The following is a 21,714-nucleotide window of genomic DNA, read 5'->3' on the forward strand; positions in this document are numbered from 1 at the left end:
ATGAGCTTGATAACTCTAGGTGAGAAGGAACAGCATGCAGGTAAGGGCACAGAGAGCCATACAGGTGAGTCAGTGGGCTTTGCCCTGCCTTTGTGTCTGGTATAGAAACCAAGTAAGCCACAAGAGGAAGGACATCCTCTCCTCCACACCCAGCACAGAAATGCAATGGGCAGTTGGAGGAAGGTCAGAGCTCTCCATCCCATTACCGCCACCTCCCAACTGGATAGTAAAATGGTTTTGCGGGCTAGCAACTTCTGTGGGTTCATTTACCAGACTGTCTTAATAACCGGGTGCCGCAGCATTCAATCTTGTAGCAACACAGGTGAAAAAACATACAGGCAAGGAGATCCCTTTGCTAATGCTATGCACCCCTGTGGCGTTACCTTACACCTTTCTTGCCAATATCCCTTCTAATGATGCAAACAAAGAATAGAATCTAGCAATATTATGTGTGCTCAGGCTTCCGTTCAGATCATGCGTTCTCGAGTACAAGCACTTCTGATAAACTTGTCATCACACATCCCTTAATACACACACTGTACTCCACTAGTATTTGCACATAAATGCAAATACAGATACAGATAAAGGCCAACGTCTCAAAATATGTCACAGGATGATTAGATGCAATCACTGAACAGATATCTTTAATATTACACAGAAGAGATATAGTTATAGTTTCCTTCATTCTGGTAGCACTATGATACAAAAAGCTGCATCATGAAATTCCATCTTTTAAACAACTCCTAAGGGTACATATTTATTGCCTCACCCTAGTTAAAATACTAGTTGTTCTACTCTAGCTATTGGGTTAGCTATCAATATGTAGTTGACTATGATAACTGAAAACATGGCTACTACTGCACACTATGAATGCTGAGATAAGGCTATTACTAAATCACAGCATCACAGAGTTGGAATGTCCCCAAAATTTGCAGTTCTACTCTCAGTGCAAATCCTGGCTTCACCGAAGGGCATTCCTATCAAATTCAAGATGATTAGAATTTAATTTTATGAACAGAAAATAAGGAAAAGTCATTTATGCTCCTTAAAGAGCCATCCCATTTTCCTTTTCTATTAATCAGTATCATGCTTATAAAGCTATAAAACAAAGGTATTTTTTTTTAGTTTACAAACAACAGCCACATCTTCAATCCTTTTGAGAAATGTGACACATTTTCAGATTTGTATTCATCTCTCACTGGAAATACACACACATTTAAAGAACTAAAAATCCCAAAACAACTTGCCTTGATTGGTTACCTGAGGTTATGAATGAATGAAGGCATAATGACAGCATATGACAGTACTTTCAAGCTCAACAATTTGCATACTAAGTAGGCATGCATTTATTTTAGTTTGGTTGGTCAACTACTTTTCTTGATTGGTTTGCCCATTTTATTCAGTATACTCCTACACAACCATTGCTTGCAGTCAAAGAAGTCCTCATTGGGAAGGTGAGTCCATGGGAGTTCAGAACCCACTCCAGCAAGTGCAGTCCTAGTCCAGGAATATACTTAGTACTGGGCACAGCTCCTGCTGATTGACTGAGGGAGGGAATGTTGATGAGGCTCACGGAACAACATAAGATATTAACAAGAGAATGCGGTAGGCAAGACAAGCAAGAAACAAAGTTGGCCCAGTCTATCTGGGTGCACCAAATGGCTGCATCCCACTGTCTTCAAGATAGGGTGTCTTTACATTAAGGGGAAATTCCATTGCTTACCCGTGGCGTTTGTGCTTCCTGCTTTTTGGCTCAATTGTTATGGGCTTAATTACATGGGCGGAGAGGGGTGACCACATGATTTGAATTGAATATTTCCTCTCCATTCAGTTTCATTGACACAGTGCCATCTAGTGGTGGAAGATCCTGCTTTTTGCAGATGTTACCACTTTAAAAGTGGTTCCTTTCATGCCAGAATTTCCAACGGATGCCACAGGAGACCTCTCAGTCATTTTATGATGACATTTAGAAGACCTGCAAATGTTGCGAGTGGCTAATCATGAGCATGCAATAAATTGCTCGTTTAGAGGAGCTCATAGTGAGAGGTTGCGTGCTTCTCTATGGATGCTGCTAAGCATGTTGCCACTCCTAGCAAATAAACAGGATTGCTTGAGCATCAGGACAACCCTGGCAGGAACATAAAGCATAGGAGTGAGAAAGTCCCTCCAGCTGCCTGAGACCTTTAGGGCTAAGCGGAAGGAGAAGAATCTTGGGAATAAGAACATCCCTCAGATGTTTGGGAACAATTTTGAATTATTCTAGCTTAGGGTGTAGAGCATACTTCCCCAATCTGGTGCCCTTCAGATGTGTTGGACTATAAATTCAGATGTGTTGGACTATAACATAATCCCCCAGCAGGCTGGCTGGGGGATGGGAGTTATAGTCTAACACATCTGGAGAGCACCAGGTTGGGGAAGGCTAATGTAGAGGAAGCAATAGCTTGGTAGAGGCCCATACCTAGCACAGCATTACAGTACAAACGGCTGCGTGAAGCCTTTTCATCCTCCCCTCTCTGGATTTAAGCCTTTCAGTTCAACTATATGAGATGATGTGAACTTTATTGAAGGTATTTCATTCTGTTTTAGTTTTGTGACCACATCCTGTGAGAAGGAAAAATATCTTTGCTTACATGTCAGAGGATCTGAACCTAAACACACCACCCATGTTTTAGAGTCTCTCTTGACATTGTTCTCTTCTTAAAGCCCTCGTTCATGTGCTATAGATTTTCTGCCTACACTGCATGCCTGGATGACCAATCATCTCTATGAAGACTCAGTACTGGGAGGGCTATTCAGTTCAGGAAATGTATGCTTCTTAAGATGTTATTATTTACCTATTATTTCCATCCTAAGATAATGAGTGGGCTGGAGAGAAGAGCCAGAGGTGGAGGAGAGCTTTGAACATTGCACAGGATCCCCCACTGCCATAAATGTGCCTGGAGCATTCCCATATCACCCAAACAAACAGAGCGTTAACAGAAAGGAAGAAGCAGCTGAGTGGAAAATCCACCTTCCGGTGTGAGGGCTTTCACAGAAGAGAGCCTCTCTGGAGTCAGCTAGAAGAGGGAGTTTAAGGACAAGCATCTTTATGTGTTATAGAAAAAGAAATAAAGAAAGCATCTCAATGCCCACATACACATTTCATCCATGCATAGGCATACATCTATGGATATGTGATCCAAGATGCCTAAAACTCCACAGTGACAAATATATGCTCATACAAGTATGTGCACATTTGAGCATGGCTCAAAAAACATGCATTTAAACAAAGTACATGCACAGCAGTTCCAAGAGGGTAAAGGGCTAGAGACTTGAACCTAACAGAAAAAAGAGGCAGCTTCTTCTGCATAGGCAAAGGTTATTTTTACCACAGATCTAGGGTGCTTCCAGATGAGGCTTTTATCATGCAATTCATGGAATTTTATGGGGGAGCCAGAAGATGTCATCTTCCATTTCAGTTGTTCATAATGTAGGGAGCACATATGATTCCCTCCTCATGTTGAATGACCAAGGGGAGGGGGCCTTGAGACCATGTGGGCTACTCATTGCTGTAACATCCCCAGAATATCAACCAGATCTTCATCCAGGGAGCACGGTGACACTACATGAAGATACTGGTGGGCATGGCTAGCTCAAAGACCCCCTTGAGGCCCTCCACACATTCATGCAAAGTGTGGAGGGGGCTGTGTCAGTGACAAATGTGTGACAGGGAGAAAGGAAAATAAGGTGTTGTTGAAGATGGGCAAAAGTACAAGTAAGTGCAAGTAAGATGGCTGGCCAGTGTCCAGCATACACTCTAGTATTGGTGATGGATCCATTCTAGTCCTGAGCACTAGAAAAGGTTTCACAAACATTTCTGGCTCCAGAGAAAATCAGCCTTCCCTTTCAATGGTGTTTTTGCAGGGGCGCTGTGAAAGACGACAAAGATGTTCCCTTTTTGTCATGGGGACTGGAATACATCCCTGTTGCTGAGGCAACCACCAGGTCTGATGCTTCCTGTCTTGCTCTGCTAATATGTGACCGTGGCGGTAAGGATGAGCAGTCACGCTTTCTCTGTTCAGCAAGATAGGCCCAGCAACTGGCTCAGTTGCTTTGGCAAAAGGGACACATTCCCTCTCCAATCCATTCCTAAATCCATTCATACTGAGGCCAAAGCATTTAGCAGTGTTTGTCCTCAGTGATATTGTCATGTAGTCATGCTGATTGACTATATCTGTCATCATGTTCACTATGGCCATGGCTAGACCTACTGGGTCTAGCGCGATGGAGGGAGGAGGATCTCGTGATATGGTTATCGCAAGATCCCCCCTCTGTCTACACGTGGCGTGCGACATCCCAGGAGGAAGAGGACGTCGCACGCTCCAGTTTGTTGTTGCTATTTTTAAAGGAGAAGGAGCGCACGAGTGCTCAACTGCCAAACAGTTTTTTTTAAAAAAAAATAATAATCCCCCCCCCCCGCTCCTGTCTTGTCTCCTCGCGAATACTTGCAAGGAGCCAGGACAACCCACGACGCCCAGCCACATGTTCCACGGTCTCGGGATCATCCCAAGACTGTGGAAAAAGTGGGCTAAAAGTGTAGTGCAATATCCCGGGCCAAGGATCTTCCTTCCCTGCTCCCGGGATCCCCTGTGTGTCATGTGAATGCCCAGAGATGATCCTGGGGCGATCCCTGAGATATTGTCCCATCTAGCCATGCCCTATGTGATCCCTGATTGGTTAGTATCATGGAATGAGGAAGGGTTTTGGTTTTAAAAAAGCAGCCACAGCAGATCAAGGCTGAACCCCCCCCTCAAAACCTCTGGATTGTCATAGAGGTTTTGGTGGAGCACTTCACCCCCTTCCAAAGCACACTTTTCACCTGAAAACTGTCATAAGTGAAAATCCCACAGAGTTTTAATCCATTTGTTGATTCTAACCAGTATTCCAGAATGCCGTGAGCAAAATGTATTTGTCCATCTTAGGCTTTATATTGGACTGGAAGGACAGAGGGCATCCTACAAGAACTAGGAAGTCTTTTTGCTATATGCATGTACGAAACCCAAGACATGAAATTCTAGTCTTGTCCTGTAAACATCAAACCTCTTATTTCCTAGGCTCCTTGTACATCAGGGCACAACATACATATATTCCTTCAGATGAGGATCAGTACCAAGGTTAAAAAAAGGGGGGGGGAGGAAAGAACTTGCTAAAGGCAAGGATGAATAGCTAACAGCATTGACAACTCAAAATGTCAAAACTTGGGAACTGGAGCTATGATGTTGCTTCTCCAGAATTCTAGTGGCTCATAATAATTGGAATGCTCATTAGAGTCTGCACAGTTGACCCCAACCTCACGCCCTCAAGATGTGCTGGACCACAATCCCCATTACCCCAAAAGGCTAGACTTGTTGGGAATGATGGGAATTCAACACACATGGAAGGGACTAAGGCACTGGAATACTGCTGTACAGCTTTCATGATCCTGAATAAAGGCTCACCCTTAAATGGAAAGAGCCAATGCTAAACTTCAGTTGGTTTCCTTTATTCAGGAATTATTTTCTCTGGAGTTCTACATTCTCAAGGTATATCTACACTATAGACTTAAACTGGTTTAGTGGCCATTCCCTCTTCCAGGTCCTCATCTCTACGTCAGTGGGATTGCTTCTCATTTAAATTTAACCCGAATTTTAGCTGATTCGAATGTAGGCAACGAGCTTCACACTGCAGCAGCAACAGTGATTTATATCCTGATTTTTTTTAATAGTGAACTTGATAATGTGCACATTCGCTATGAAGGAGAGACGAATAAATCTATAAATTCTATATGCGGAGCTCCGCATATTCATATAGTCAAACCAGGATGAGGGAGAAAGGAACGAGGCAGCAAGGAACGAGGCAGCAGAGGAGGAAGCGAGAGGCGGACGGAACACATCTCCTCCCTCTCCCATATCCGACAAACCGAGGGGGAAAGAAATGAGGAGCAAGAGGGAGAAGCCAGAGGGGACTGTCGCTGCCATTCCCCCTTTGTTTTACTAAGCTCTATCTGTGAAGCTCCCATAGAATTCAAACTGAAAATGGCGGGTGTGAAGGAATGAGGCAGCTGATAGGTGGGAAGGCGGGAAATCAGCCAATCAGATTGTCTTACCCTCAAAGCTCCTCCCATATGTAAAAATGTGATTTAACTCCCCCAACAACACATAACCATAATGCGGTGCAAACTCGGACGTTGACCTAAAAGTCATGGTAAATCCCAACTGCGAATATGCACGTTATCATGGTTGGAGAAGGGCAGGACAACAGCATTTCAAAGGGAAAACAGTGTTCCCTTTGCACTGTGTTCCCTTTGAAGTGCTAATATTGTCCTAAGATGTACTTTCACTATCTCCTTTCTAATACACTTTACTTCTGAAGAATACTGCGGTTGAGGTTTAACTTTTAAAAGTTCCAAAAAATCAGGGGATGATCCAATTTGCTTCAAAATTAGCATGACTAAGGATCTATTTAGAAGCTATCATGGTGCCCAGTTACATGTATGTATATTGAAAAATGACAGAGATGAATGCAGTTTTGTAAATTGGAGGAATGGTTGAGGGTTAAATGGTTAAAAATCGCTAAAAATCAGGGCATGATCCGATTTCCTTCAAAGTGGCCATGCCTAAGGTCCTATGTGGAAGCTATCATGGTACCTAGTTACATGTGTGTATTTTGAAAAATGACGAATATAAATGCAATTTTGTAAATTGAGGTGGAAGCTTTAAAAATTCTCTAAGAATCAGGGGATGATTCAATTTACTTCAAAATTGGCATGAATAAGGATCTATTTAGAAGCTATCATGGTGCCCAGTTACATGTGTGTATCTTGAAAAACAAAAAAGTTATAGGTGTTTTTCTTTTCCAATGTAAGTCTATGGGGGGAAATCCAGACCTTCCGAATCGGTTCAGAAGAGGTCTGAATTGATCCAGAACGGTTTGGACCCGATCTGGAAGGTCCAGATCCAGAGCAGATCGGGAAGTTCCTGCACAGTCCTATTAAAAAGCAGTGGTGTGGAACCTCTTCCGAGGGCCGAATGCAATTTTTTGAGAAGCTCTTGGGGACTGCATTCCAGTGGTACAAAGGGGATGGGGTCAAAATACAAAAAATAAATAAAAAAATACCAGCATATTGTAGCTTAAAGCTGTGACTGCCAATAACCAAGCAGACAGTATAACCTTTTAGAAGTGGGAAAATATGCACACAATCTGGGGCACGATCAAATGGTCAGTGGCTGGGGGAAAGGGGGTGTGGGCCTCTGGGGAAACTTGAAGGGCTGCATTGGGACCCCAAGCCTGAGGTTCCCCACCCCCATGTTAAAACATTCTGTGTGTATAGAGGGGTATTAACCCCTTATAAGTAGATGTACGCTTGGGTCTGTATTCAATTTCACGTGCACATGAGAACTGTGCTGGGGCTATATAATGATTGCAGAACTGCAGTCTTAAGAATGTAAGAAGAGCTGTGTGGTGTAGTGGTTAGAGGGTTGGACGGCGAGACGGGAGATCTGGGTTCTAGTCCTCACTCGGACATGGAAGCTCATTGGGTGATTTTGGACCTGTCACAGACTCTCAGCGCAACCTACCTCACAGGGTTGTTGTTGTGAGGATAAAATGGCGAGGAGGAGGATTATGTACACCACCTTGGGTTCCTTGGAGGAAATAAGGTGGGATATAAATGTAATAAATAAATAAATAAAACTAAAGGCCTACCTAATCCAGCATTCTGTTCAAACAGTGGCTGACCAGATGTCCACGGAAAGCTCACAACAGGACATGAATGCAACAGTGCTCTCTCACTCATGCTCTCCACCAACTGGTACAGGGAGGCTTACTGCTTCCGATACTGGAGGTATTATATGCAGTCATCAGGACTAGCACCCATTGATGGCCTTATCCTCTATGAATTTGTCTAATCTGCTTTTAAAGCAATCCAAATTGGTTGACATCCCTACATCTTGTGGAAGTTAATTCCATAGTTTAACTATGTTCTGAGTGAAGATTCAGGATTTAATCTGCCCTGAACCTCCCACCCATCAGCTTCATGGGATGACGCAGGGGTTCTAGTATTATGAGAGAAGGAGAAAATGTCTCCCTGTCTACTTTCTCCACATCATACATAATTTTATACTCTTCTATCAGGTCTCGCTATCAGAGGCAGCTCTATATTTTGGGCAAATAGGGCAGCGACCCTCTGTCTCTTCCCCACCCACTTGGGGCACAGAAATTTTCCCCACAATCAGGTACATTTGCTCCGGCATGCAGCTGTCGATGGTCATGCATGATCCTCTCCTGCCCTTCTCCAACCATCTCAGTAGAACATTGAGTTTCTGCCCACCCCTCTGCCACACCAGCCCCAATGAGCTCCAGCTGTTGCTTCACCTCCTTTGTTTGCCCCTTTCCTGCAACCAAAACATTAACATTTGATATACCTAAAGGGTGAAATGAACTTTCCTGGCAAATACATTGCTGAAGGAGATGATGACCCTATACAGAGCCATTTCCTGCGGGTCTCTGGCTTGAAATAGGCAGTCTCCCATCTACTGCCACTCATCAATAAGCACAGGCAATTGCTTGTTTTTATTACAGGCATACACTGTCACACATACATGTACACACAGTGGTCCCTTCATATGTGCTCCTTACATTCTTCCCTATCACAGCAATTATTCCACAGGACAGAGAAAACTCTGCTCGCTATGCTGGTCAAGCTACCGTTGACTTACATTTACCCCAAGCTGGGGAGATGGCTAATGCTGCCCTGCTTTTTACTACGCAAGGCGTAGTAAAGAACCATGGCGCCAGGAGCAAGTGGAACAGACTTTTCACATTGGGAGACCCTATGTAATTAAATCACAGCAGCAGGGGCCCTAATTGGGCCGGATCCCTGCTCTGTGGCGTACTTAGCATAATGGTTAATGAAGCCCTGCTGTTAAGCAAGGAAATGTCTGCCTCCCTGTAAAAAGACCACTCTGAAGGCAGGGGAAGGGTGAGGAGCAGAAAGGAACTGGCAGGCAGCTCTTTAAACGGCCTGTTTCTGAAGACGGCTGAGTGGAGCATTATAAGGGTGGCCTGACCAAAAACAACGGTTAAACAAGAGGAAACCAGCTTTTAGGAAGACTGCAACACTGGAGAAGGTAGGATACTTTTCTCACAGGGCAAGAAGACTGCGGAGCATCGAGTTATGGTGCATCTTTGTCATCCGATGCCTTCCCTGAAATAGACACACAGCCCCCACCCATTCAGACATGTAACCCTCCCCAGGCCCAGTTTACTCCCAGCTTACTCCCTACCCTCATTGGCTTCCTGACTCCTTCCCTTGCATCTCCCATGAGCTTCCTGCTGGCTCACCACTGCCCTTCTTAGCCCCTGACCCCTTTCTTTCCCTAGCCAACCACTGCTCTCTTTAAACCTCCCTCTCTGCTTACCCAGATAGCAAGAGGGCCCTTTTCCCCTTCTCCCTTCTTTTTCTTGATAGTTGGGTACACGGCAGAGGAAAGCGTCGGCCTACAGCTGCCCACCACCTTCCTTTCCTAAGAATATCACTCAGCCCCACGCGTAGCCCAGAGGCATTCATGGGGAATGAAGAGGGCAGCTGGCAGCTATCACTTCGCTTTGAGGAAGACAATTAGTGATTTTTTTTAAAAAAAACTTAAAAGTTGGAAGGGGTAGGACCGTTCAGCGGGCACCATAGAAGGTTTCTGATGGCAGCACACTGGTGCCTGTGGGCACCGTGTTGCCAGCCCCTGCACTACACCTCACGGATGGAGGCAGAGCTTCATCTGGTGGTGCGGTTGGCAGGTATTCACAGCCCCAATTCAAAATATCTACAGTGCCTGTATCCCAAATTCAGCTACCATCCCACAAGGCCATGTGCAAACATAAGCTATGGTAGTTTGTGTATGCATAGGGTATCCACCTACTTGTTTTTTCCTTCTCTTCCCCTCATGCACAGTGACTGTCTCTGACACCCACGCAATAGGCCTGCCTTATTTTGATGAGTAAGCTAAAGGTGCAAGTCTATGCATGTTTAGGCAGTAAAGGCTCCTACAACTGGCTGGGTAATGCTGGGAATTGACTTCTGTCAAAACACCCATATTAGGATTTCTCTCTAAATGTGCTAATTTCTTTTCTTCCTTTTTTAAAAAAATTATTGACGGCCTGACAATCTTGGAAAAGTCATTAAGGGGATGAAAGACCCCGTTGCCATCTTACAAAGAAAGCAATCAGGGCGAAAGAGGATATCGGTCACCTCATGCAGGCATGTTCCTGCTGATTCAGTTACCAGGCAGAAGAGACGGCCTGACACCTCCCTCCTTCGGCCGGCAGTACCTGTGCAGTCGGAGGCTCCAAACGAGATTAAACAGTGTTTTGATAACATCTCACTTCCGTTTAATCTCAGCCCTGGAGAGTTCATAAATAAAACAAGTGCTGGCCGGGAGTTTTCCTTGGTTCCAAGAGCTCACAGCTTTCCTTGGTCCCATCAACAGTCGTTTGTCCCCAGAGGACGCCAAAGGACGGGGACTTGCTAATCAACCAGGGCTTTTGTGTCACCTGAGCCCCACAGTGAAAGCAACGCTGCTCCTTGCAATGTTGGGATTGAAATCTTTGGCGCTTGTTGGGCAGAGTAATAGCATCTGACACCTCTGGTTGCAATAAAGCTTCAAGGCCTTTTGATTTATTTCCCACACCCCTCGCTAAATGCTTGCAAGCTTGGAGGAAGGCGCTTTGCTTCCCCTCGGCCAATGCAAAGGGCTGCTGGGTAAGCAGGTCCCGAGGAGGCTGTTGCCGCAACCCAAGAGGTTTTTCCTGCCTACTGGGTTCCTGAAAAAGAGGAAAGCTCAGTGGTAGAGGACAGGCTTTCCATATGGATGGTTCCAGGTTCAATCCCTGGTGTCTCTAGTTCAGGCAGTAGGCGATGAGAAAGTCCTCTGGTCAGGACCCTGTGGAGCTGCTACAAGTCAGAGTCAGCAATACTAGGCTAGGTGGACAAATAGTCTGACCAGGTTGAAGGCCACTTGCTATGATTCTGTCACATGGTAGCATCCACTTTGAAGAATAGGTCAGCCTTCCTCAATCTGGCCCCCTCCAGATGTATTGGCCTGCAACTCCCAGCCATTAGCCAAGCATTCCCATTTGTTTATGGGGTTCCTAGAGCACCAGCTTCCTGTTGTGCTGGTGCAACACAGCAGAGGTGCAGAGGCAGGGTTGGATATTTTGTTACAGGTCCCACTTGTACATTGTATACTATTACATCCATACAGTTACCTGTCTCAAGTCTTTGTGGGTGGAGGTTGCAGGTCATAATGCCAAAGAAAGGGGAAAACCAAACTTCCCCAAAGATCAGAACCAATTCTGACATTTTTTATTGACAAAGATATAAGTTTCACTTCAGGAGGGCTAGTTCTCACTGGGGTGGTACACCTGTGCCTAGGCAAGCTCTCTCTCTCTCTCTCTCTCTCTCTCTCAAAGTTGCTTTGATAAAACCATACTCTACAGCAGTGGCTGCGGATATGTGCTGTGTCAGTTATATGACGCAGCTGTAGCTTCGACGCCACTGTGGGGCTTTCCCGCAAAGCTGCACATTGAAAAAGTTGAGGACTTACCCTGACTTTTTCAATGGGAGTGAGGTCAGTATGGCTTTTCCACTGTCTGACGTCGCTCCGGGGCCAATCCAGGGCCATTCCGGGGGTGGTCCCTGGTGGAAAGATACTGGCAACTGGTCGCGTTCTACCAGGAAGAAGGCGACCAGGTCCACTGGAAATCCTACATTCTTTTCTTGGCATCGGGATTACCTGACACCACCCCAGGAGAGGAAAAACATGGGAGTTTGGAGGGAGGCAGCACCAACCAGGCGCTGTGAAGACAGCCCCTTAGACCACTTCTCTGCATTTTTCTGGGTCCCTGAAGAATCTTACGAAGAGATGTGCAGGTGAGAGAAGTTGGAGTTTTTCTCCTCCCTTTCTTACTTTCTCATACTTTGCCACTTTCTCTCAGTCCAGTTGACTTCTACTGCCATTTTCAGTTACGGTCACCACCTTTTCTTCTGCTGTGGGCTTTTAACAGTTCCTTTCTAACTGATTCACTCGAATGTAGTACTTGCTCCTATGTGTATTAATAGGGTGGCGAGGTGTCCTATTTTACAGAAGACAGTCCTCTGTTTGAAGAGCTGTCCAGTCAAAATTCCATGTAAAGATACAGAACCATAAGGGAGAGCAGTGAGGGCCTTGGAGTTGCTTATCAACACTTAGCATCTGGATAGTAGGCTGATCAGCAGGCACACAGGTCACTAGCCACAGTCTCTGCCACTCTGGAGAGATGATCATATTTCTAGTTACATTATAGTAATTATTTTTTTAATGTATCTCTATCTATATATTAGCATATGCAATTTTTATGCAAATCCATGTTTTTTTTTTGAGCGGTGCGTAACTGAGTACACCACACAGGAATAGCTGAATTAAGATTTTGACAGTGCAGTCCTATGCATGATTACTGGGAAGTATGTCCCATAGAATTCAATGGTACTTTCTCCCAGGTAAGTATAGGATTGTAGCCTACATCTCCATATCTCCCTTTCTATAGTGAATTAAAGCAAAGCCCACATTTCTCACTATGTCCCGCTTATCCAATATATCATGATTAAGTCCCAGCTGAAAGAACAGCCTTTAAAAAGTACAGCATGTACATTTACAGTGTTTATTCTGTATGATTTTGACGGTTGGATGTGTGGGAAGAGGGAGAAAATGCTTATCTACCAAGACAAATAGAGACATAGGTTTGTCTAGAGTTTTCAGTGCTACTGCTGCATCTGTGCTTGGTTCATAATTTTAGAACATAAAAGTTCTGCAAACCTAAATGCCATTGACCTCTGGAATGGGAAGGGTGAGCCCTGCACCATGATCTCTGCTGTGCTCCTCATATCCTTTTCTAGTTTTAATCAATAATCCTGAAGTGCACAACCGTGGCGCTGTGTTCCTTTGACAGGTTTCTAGCTGACTGGTCTGGGCACAGCCGTCCCTTGGGAAGCAGGAAGATGTCCTTTCAGTGCCTGCACTACTATTCCAGCTGCTAGAGCGGAGTTTGTGGGGTGGGGGCATGAAGCAACAAATCCAAAAGCAATGAAATGTAAGACCAGAACCAAACAAAGACTATGGATCTCTTCTGTTTTGCTCTTGTCCTTGGCAGAGGAGACTAATCAACAGGGACATGCCCTTCCTCTGCCAGTAAGGGTTGGATTAAAATATTGGTAGGTCCTATGGACTCTTATAATTGTAGCCTCCCCAAGATAGATTTATAGATAAATATTTACACTGTATAGGTCCTGTTATTCTAAAGCATTGTAGTCCCAAACCTTTGGGTTTTGTATATTGTGCACAGCTAAGTATATTAGGATCATAGAATAGTAAAGTTGGCCATCGAGTCCAACTCTTTGCTCGATGCAGGAATCCTCCCTAAAGCCTACCTGACAGATGGTTGTCCAGCTGCCTCTTGAATGCCTCTAGTGTGGGAGGGCCCACAACTTCCCTAGGTAACTGGTTCCATTGTCGTACTATTATCTGGGATGTGGAGAAACTGGAAGCCTTTGGAATCACACTGGCCGACATTTTAGTATCACTGCATTTGGAGCAGGGCTCCTTTCTATATTTCATGACAAATTTATATGCAAATCTAATTACGTTATACAATCAGGGGAATAAACAAGGGCCATTGATAAATAAAGAACTTATTTTACTCTTCGAGGATTTGGCCAATTGATGTCAGTAATAAGGCAGAGTGAGGAGGACTCTGCTGGGAATTATTTTTTAAATTGCCTTGATGTTGCCTTCTTCGTATCTTGCATTTCAGTTAGTTGAGAGTATTTTGTACTTGGCTGTAATTGCACTGTTTTGGTACAAAAGCAATATAAAATACAAACAATGATGTTTTTCCTAAATAGAACCTCAATACAGTGATGTCTCTCCTTAATTCAATTTGCAGGAAATGAAAGGGGGGAAGCCTCAAGCATTTAGAAGCAAACCGTTTCCCCACAATGCATTCCCACAAAAACTGAGTATCAGTAGAATATGTCCAAGACAGTCTTCTTGCACTGTTAATAATACATTTGTATCTCTCACAAATACATCTCAGATTATTACTTCCTGAGGATAAACTGCCTGTTTGCATTTTTCAACAGAGCTGTAATGGTTTGATTTTCTCAGGAGATATCTATTGGAAGTGGACAATTCTCCTTAAACAGGCAACCAGAACCATGTAATATGTGTTATACAGTGGCTATAAATCCAGGACCGTCTGCATTCTATAATATTTTATGTAGTACTTAAGTGTTCAAAGCACTTAGCATATGTTACCACAGTATTCCTTACAGCAGGATTATTGGGCAGGATCATAGCAGCGTGGTAGACTGAGAGATTGGAGCTCCATGGTAATACAGAAGGTCACAGGTCCAATCACTAGCCTCTTTCCCATAAATAAAGAATCAAGCATCTGATGATGTGAGAGACCGCTACCTGAGACCTCAGATCAAGCAATACTGGTGAAGATGGACAAATACTTTAACCTGCCGTATGTTCCTCATAAGCCTGTAACTTAACATTAGCTCGGTATTATTATCCTCTATTGCAAATGGAGGAAGAAAAGAAGCTGAGAGGTAATGAGTTACCCAAGGCCACCTACAGCGTTAGCAGAGATGAGATTTGAACAGGAGACTTTCTGGTTCACATCTCACTCTTTTACAGTGCAGTCCTACTAAATGTCTACTTTGACATGAATTAAAGTGGGTAGCTAAGTGGGTACAAAATTGCAGCAGTAGCCTCTATAATATAGGAACTTTTAAAAAGATGCAATCATATACCAACTAGTAGTTTATTCCAGTAATGCATTCTGTTTGTAAGAATATGCTTTCTTTTTAAACCCTTCCTGTAACCGGTCCTTGCTAAATATCTATATCTATATATTTCCAATTTGGGGCAAAGGATATTGACTTGTGCTGTGTGTGGACGTGGGGACACTGCAACGCTGTAATGCAGAAGTAGGCAACGTCTGGCTCTCCAGATGTTTTGGCCTAGCAGTCCCAACATCTGGCTCTCAAGATGTTTTGGCCTAGAACTCCCCCCGCATCTGGATCAGCACCACAGTGGGGGGAGGAGGGTAAAAGCCTCCCTACCCACCACTCTAGGGTCCCAATTCAGATTGGGGGCTCTTCACTTATTCTAGAGTAAAAAAATATATGAAAAGAAATAGCTGCCTGCCATGTCTTCAAGGCAATCGGATGTTTGTGTCTCACATAATGAAAACAGGGTCTTTTGATTTTTAATAAGTACATTTTCAGTGGACATAGAAGAACATTTTGGGTAATAGTGCATGTAACTTGACAGGAAATGCCACAGCCATCATGTCAAAAGCTCATAAGGGATTCCATAGTTACAAACGGCTGCTCCAGCATATTTGGTAGGAAGAGGCTTCAGCGGCTTGTTAAATGTGTGTCCCTGCATCTTCACTTTTTACTTCTATAATTTCATTGAACGCGCTTTCAAACACTAAATCTCTCCAATAAAATCACATTGACATACAGAGTTAATGGAGGTGTTCCTGGGAGTCATTTCCCGTTACAACGGGTATTTGAAAGGTCCCAAGCTTTTTTTCAATGTTAATACGTGTTTTTATCAGCTCTTTCTAGTCAGTGCAATGCAATACCAGGAAGCTACCAGAGCAGTTAAAATGATTTGGTTCCTTCTTTACCCTAGCGAGCAGAAATTGAGGGTGGTTTCTGCCTTCATACAAGGAAATATCTCACAAAAACACTTCACTGTTTAACTGGCAGAGGTTTGAACTGCTTTTTTTTCTTACCACAGAATTATACATTTTGTAGAAAGTGTGGCAGTTGCCAAAAATGGCAGCCACGTGTTTAATTCCCCTCTCATCCCCTCTGTAAAAACGAAGAACAAGTTAGGGCCAAAACAGACTTTATTTTAAATGTGTGCTGGGCAGCTATGCCTTTTTTTTTTCATTTTTTACTCTAGAGAAGGTGCAGGGCTCCCAATTTGAATCATGACCCCGACATGGGGAGTAGGGGGGACTTTTAAGATCTGGAGTGGGCTTCCTTGCACCTACTCTAGGGTAAAAATGAGAAAAAGACGTAGCTGCTAGGCATACATTAAAAATGATGTCTCTTTTGGTCCTTACTTGTATCCTAGGGGCTGCCTAATCACTCGGAAAGCCCTGGGGTGGGTGTACAGTGGCGTGGTGTTGATTATGAGCTTCATTGCACCAGGGTTATACTGTGCAATCACTGCGAATTTGTGCAAAGGACTCCGAAGTTTTCCAGTTTATAATCTGCTTTGACTGTGAAGTACTCCCATGCACCCTGCTGTAATTGTGCTTCAAAGGCAAAAGACCCACCCTATTTTGCTACCTGTTTAGGAGAGAATCAATTGTTGTTTTCCGAGCGGCCACTGGGGGCGCAGGAGGAGGATTTCATATGTTTAAAGAACAAATTGAACAAATCCTCACATCTGCATAAGTTTTAAAGATAGTCATCAAAATTGGCACAGTAATAGATATCAAGGAGAGCTTTAAGCATACCAAATTTGAAACAGATTGGGTCATCTGATGATTTTTTAAAGATTTTTTACATTTCCCCCCTTAAACCCTTTTCCTGGTATGCAAAGGATCTTAGGAGCGCTGCCGCCCAGGGTGTGATTTAGCTAACAACAACAACAATAACAGCTTTACGCTACAGGGGATAATTCGAGGGAAACAGGTACGTGGGATGAAGCCTTATATGATACTGCTGCAATTACGCACCCACCCTGGGGATTTCTGCCAAAGCTGTGGAGAAAAAAGTTGGGGACTTAGCCCGACTTTTTTCTCCAGAGCGAGGCAAGGACGTGCAAGACAGCATCAAGACAGCCCCTTGCCTCGCTCTGGAGTCACAGCGGAGGTGTGGCCAGTCAGTGCCTGTGGAAGGCAACCTGCGATTGGTCGACTTCCACCAGGAAGAAGGCGGGGCAGCTTTGGTCTCTGGATGGCCACCCAGAAACTCCACATTCCCTTCTCATCATCAGGATTATCTGACACCATTCCAGGGGAGGGAAAGTGCAGGGTTCGAGAGGGAGGCGGTGCCAATCCTGCACCATGGAAACAACCCCCTAATGTCATAATGTTGCATATTTTCCTGTTTCTCTATGTGGCAGCCAATGACAGTGGCAATAGGTATGGGGAAATACGCAATGCTCTGATATCAGGTAAATTATCCTAGATGTCATTATGTAGAAAATGTGAGTGGGGGGAGGAAGAACGAACATGTGGCTGCCATTTTTGACAACAGAAACATGTTACATAAGGGTGTTGTAGTACCATTAGAGAGTGTTATATTTGACAAGTTTTGAGTATCTTGGTAGTGTGACCAGACACAAATGAAGACAAGGAGTTGGATTCAGACTTATACTTGGAGTGGACCCATTGGCATCAATGGGACTTACTATAGTCATGATGAATGTAAGTCCCACTGACTCCAGTGTGTCTGCACACTAAGTCTGGATCCAATCCTTATTTTTAATAGTTGCATAAAGAGAAATTCTGCCAAGTGCAGCTTTTCTCACCCCTGGTAGCTTTACAGCATGACAAATTTCCTTGTCAGAAACATCCTTTTCTACAAAACTCATATAAAACCTCTGTTCTCTGTATCGCATTGGATCACCCTATGGCTCTGCTTACTGTTCTCCTACTGTTCCTTATGCGTATTGGACTACATTTCTCATAAAGCACAGTAATTCATGCAAGAAATATTTCCTCCAGAGACTAGACCCACTCTCTGTGTTAAATGATTTCTGGGGTGAACTCCTTCCTTGAGGTAACTCCTTGTACCCTGCTGTAATATGCAGCATTGCCTGACGCATGAAAACTCTCAGTGGAAAATGTCCACGCCAGGGCCAGATGTTCTTGTGTCACTTTAGGGAAGCAGCTCTCCTCGGGCCTTCAAGAGCAACGCAACAATGTGAAGGTGCCAGGCCTAATGTTTGTCCCTAAATGGATACCAAGAGCTCCTTCAGACGGGGGTAGGGGGAATTCACGTTCCCTCACTGTTGGTTCTGAGCCTGCATCTCTTCCACTACTGCAATTACACGAAGGAAGAGAACAGGAAGAGAAGTGACCACTTGGTCCATTCAGTGTAGTGGGACAGCGCCCTCTAGTGGGCGTTTTATAGTGAAACCTCTTGTGCACACAGCAGGAAATCGCAGCAAATAACGTTATAACTCAGAAGAGTTGCGTTTAATGAAGATTATTTTATAATAAAAAAAATGGCGGAAGGAGCAGGAGACGAGTGGGAGACGCGCAGGAGGAACACGACATTGTCAAAATGACCCACGGAGATCCATGAGTGTCCAGTCACGAGCATGCTTTAAAACTCTTGTCTGAAGAAGCTCTTAGTTCGATCCTCCTAATTCAAGTTTGACTGAAATTGACCTTTTTTTGTTGTAGTCTAATAACAATACATCCTCTAAGGCAGGGCTATTGAACCTCTTTCAGTCTGAGGGCCAAATACAATTTTGGAGAAATTCTCAATGCTTACATTACAGTGATGAGTGGAGCCAAAGACGAAATGGGGGTGGGCCAAAACTACCAGCATCTTTTAGTTTAAAGCTTTTACTCCCTGTAAGTAAGCTTTAGGAGAGGCATTTAGAATGGAGGGGAAACATGCAACAGCTAGGAAACCAATGGATGATAGGCATTGGGGTGTAAAGGGGGTGTGGCCAGGGGACGAAGTGTGGCCATGTGAAGAACCCCTGGCCAGATTTGGTCCACAGCTGTAATGTTCAGCACCCACCTCTGAAGCAATATGCTTTAGCAAAACACCACTAATGGATTAACATGCCCAATCCTCCACCCTTAATAAGCACAATCCTGCAAAAGTTAGCAATGACTAAACCTCATTGAAGCCAATGGAGCTTCAGTTAGTTTTATTTTATTTATTTATTATTGCATTTATATCCTGCCTTTTTTCCTCCAAGGAACCCAAGGCGGCGTCCATAGTCCTCCTCCTCTCCATGTTCTCCTCACAACAACAACCCTGTGAGGTAGGCTGGGCTGAGAGTCTGTGACTGGCCCAAAGTCACCCAGTGGGTTTCCATGGCCAAGTGGGGACTAGAACCCAGATCTCCCAACTCCCAGTCCGACACTGCTTTAAACAGGACACGCGCCCTGATCAGGGTGTTAGTTATTATCCTCCTTTGTTGGATGGACCTCCACATGCTTAGCATCAACATCCTAGTTCAGTAGTTATTGCAGCAACAGCTGCATTCATTCTAGGCATCCGATGAGAAGAGCGTTCTCCAACTTGGTGCCCTCCAGATGTGTTGGGCTGAACTTCCATCATCCTGACATCGCCCAGCTGTCTGGGGATGATGCAGTCCAACACATCCAGAAAGCACCAGGCCGGGGAAGGCTGGACTAGAAGTTCTTCTCTTGATTCCAAACTTAATATACAGGCTTCTATCGTAAATTTCCCATCTAGCTCTATTTCTGCCAAGGCAAGAACCGTGTAGGATGGCTTGAATTAATGGATACATAGGATGAATTATTTATTTAGCTACAACCCCATAACTTTCCTGCAAAAAAAAAAAAAAAACACCCTTGGCCACACTGCATCAGAATGCCCTTTATAAAACATTCATGCAACTGGAAGGAGGCTCCCCGAGCACAGCACCCACCTGCAAATACTGATAGGCTAAATCTTGATGGCAGGACTTGGATTTCAGCAGAGCTCTATCGATGGTAGCGGAAGCCTTTTGGCACATTTCCCGGGCATGGCTAAGTGTGAGCGTGGACCAGGAGCCTCTTTTGATGTAGTTGGACTCACTGCTGATGGGGATATTGGTGCAGGGGGTGACCTTGAGGTCATTATTGCTCTTGGAGGATTTCAGCATGTGTTCGCTGATTGTGTTGTAAGCATGCATGAAGTACCTCGGCTGGCTGTGATCAGGCTGCCTGCCGAGGGTCATGAGGCCCATAGGGTTACGATAGTTGCAGGTGTCACTGTCCAGATTGTCATCTGAGCTCCACCAGCCTGATATGTTGGATCTGGTCCTGCGTTTAGTCTCTGTGGTTTTTGCCCGGTCCTTACTCTTGCTCCTGCGGTTCTGCTTTGAGTCCTCAGCGCCTTTCTTGCCATTCACGCTGCCTTTGGAGGCACCCTCCAGGGATTGTGACTTGGCAAAAAGCTTTTGGACTGAGTGAACCAAGTGCCGGATCCTCCCAGGGCTCTCGCTTCGGTGTTTGGCATCAGAGCTTCTCTGGAACTGGAGAGTGCTGAAGCCATCTCTGTGGATGGGTAGCTGTTTCTCAAACTGGTCTAGCAGATTGGCAGGGAGCCTGTTGATCTTAGTGGCTTGGGCATGGCTTGGGAAGGGGTTCTCGTCTGGCACCTCAAAGTGGGAGTTGTAATGGATCCGTGGAAATGTGCTGCTGTTGGAAATCTGGTTGTTGAGCGGAAGGAGGCAGTCACTGTGGAGGGAGTTTGGTGCAGGGAATCGAGGGTCCATTGTGAAGGAGTCTGTGGGGCTGAGGAGATAAGGGTTCCTGTCTTGGGTAGCATAAAGAGAGTCTTGAGGAGAGTCCAGGTTATCAGAGAGATGGCGGCTTCTGTTATCTCCTAACCCCTTCATGGCGCTAGGGTTTCCTAGAGCATTGCTTCTGGAAGATGGCGTTGAGGATAGTTCAACCCTGTTCCTTCGTCACTCTCTCTCCATGGGGAGGTCGTCCTGGAGCAAAAAACCAAGGCAGAGATTGGTAAGTGATAGACAATCATTTTCTCAGTATTTTTTCCATCCAACAATCTAATACATATTACTACCAAACAGAGAGAGAGAGAGAGAGAGAGAGAGAGAGAGAGAGAGAGAGAGAGAGAGAGAGAGATGAGACTATGGCATCAAAGAGACTTAAGAACTGGGATAGACAATTCGAAATACCACATAGGTTTAAGCCACTATATTTTGGTCACCCCCCTTTGAAATTTCAGTGGGACATCTGCTTGATTTCATGAGCAAATCATAAATTCCCCCATCCTAGTAAGCTGACCCCCCATGTAGAATATGTTTCCAGTTGTTCTCATCTGACATCAAGTCATCTTAATTAGCTGAGAGTGTGAAAATATTTTGCGGCTTGCTTCAGGGCATATTAAGTCATGGATTCAAATTAGTGAAAAATCTATGAATTCTACATGCAGTTGATTTATAATAACTTTACAAATGGAAGGGAGCTCTGGAATTAGCCTGAATTGCCATAGATTAATCTGCCCCATAGGAAAACTCAGTGCTCAATATTTAGAGCCGGTTGGGGTTAAAGGTATAAGGAGAGCGTAAAAAAAGAAGACTTCAGCAGCTTGATTCATAGCCAATTAAGCCAACAAGAAGTAGATCTAAGCCAATTAATCAAACTGAAATCAATGAGACTAAACAAGCTTAAACCCAAGAATCAAGCTGTAAACAAATATGAATGGGACAAGTATCTCATATCACAGTCTGTGCTACTGGAGCCTGAAAGGGCTTCGCCTTGATAACGGCTTGCAGAAATACGAAAGGCAATGTTATTCTTTTATTTGCATCCTTACACAGTTTGGCTTGCCAACTGCTTTGGTTTGGCTCCTGTTCCATTCCTCATCATGCTATTGTGCATTGGGCACTCCAGAATCTAGAGGGAAGCAGC

General features: G+C 44.5%; 1 protein-coding gene across 1 annotated transcript in view; it reads right to left on the minus strand.

Moving 5' to 3' along the window:
* Positions 1-20,725, minus strand: part of DLGAP4 (DLG associated protein 4) — a 132,603-nt gene extending 111,878 nt beyond the window's left edge. Inside the window, exon 1 of the mRNA XM_063145216.1 lies at positions 19,722-20,725. Within this exon, the coding sequence (XP_063001286.1) occupies positions 19,722-20,675 (954 nt within the window). The 5' untranslated portion in view covers positions 20,676-20,725. The remainder of the gene's footprint in view (positions 1-19,721) is intronic.
* Positions 20,726-21,714: the final 989 nt, after the last annotated feature.

The sequence above is a fragment of the Elgaria multicarinata genome, chromosome 1 (assembly GCF_023053635.1).
Source record: "Elgaria multicarinata webbii isolate HBS135686 ecotype San Diego chromosome 1, rElgMul1.1.pri, whole genome shotgun sequence".
NCBI classification, from domain to species: Eukaryota; Metazoa; Chordata; class Lepidosauria; order Squamata; family Anguidae; genus Elgaria; species Elgaria multicarinata.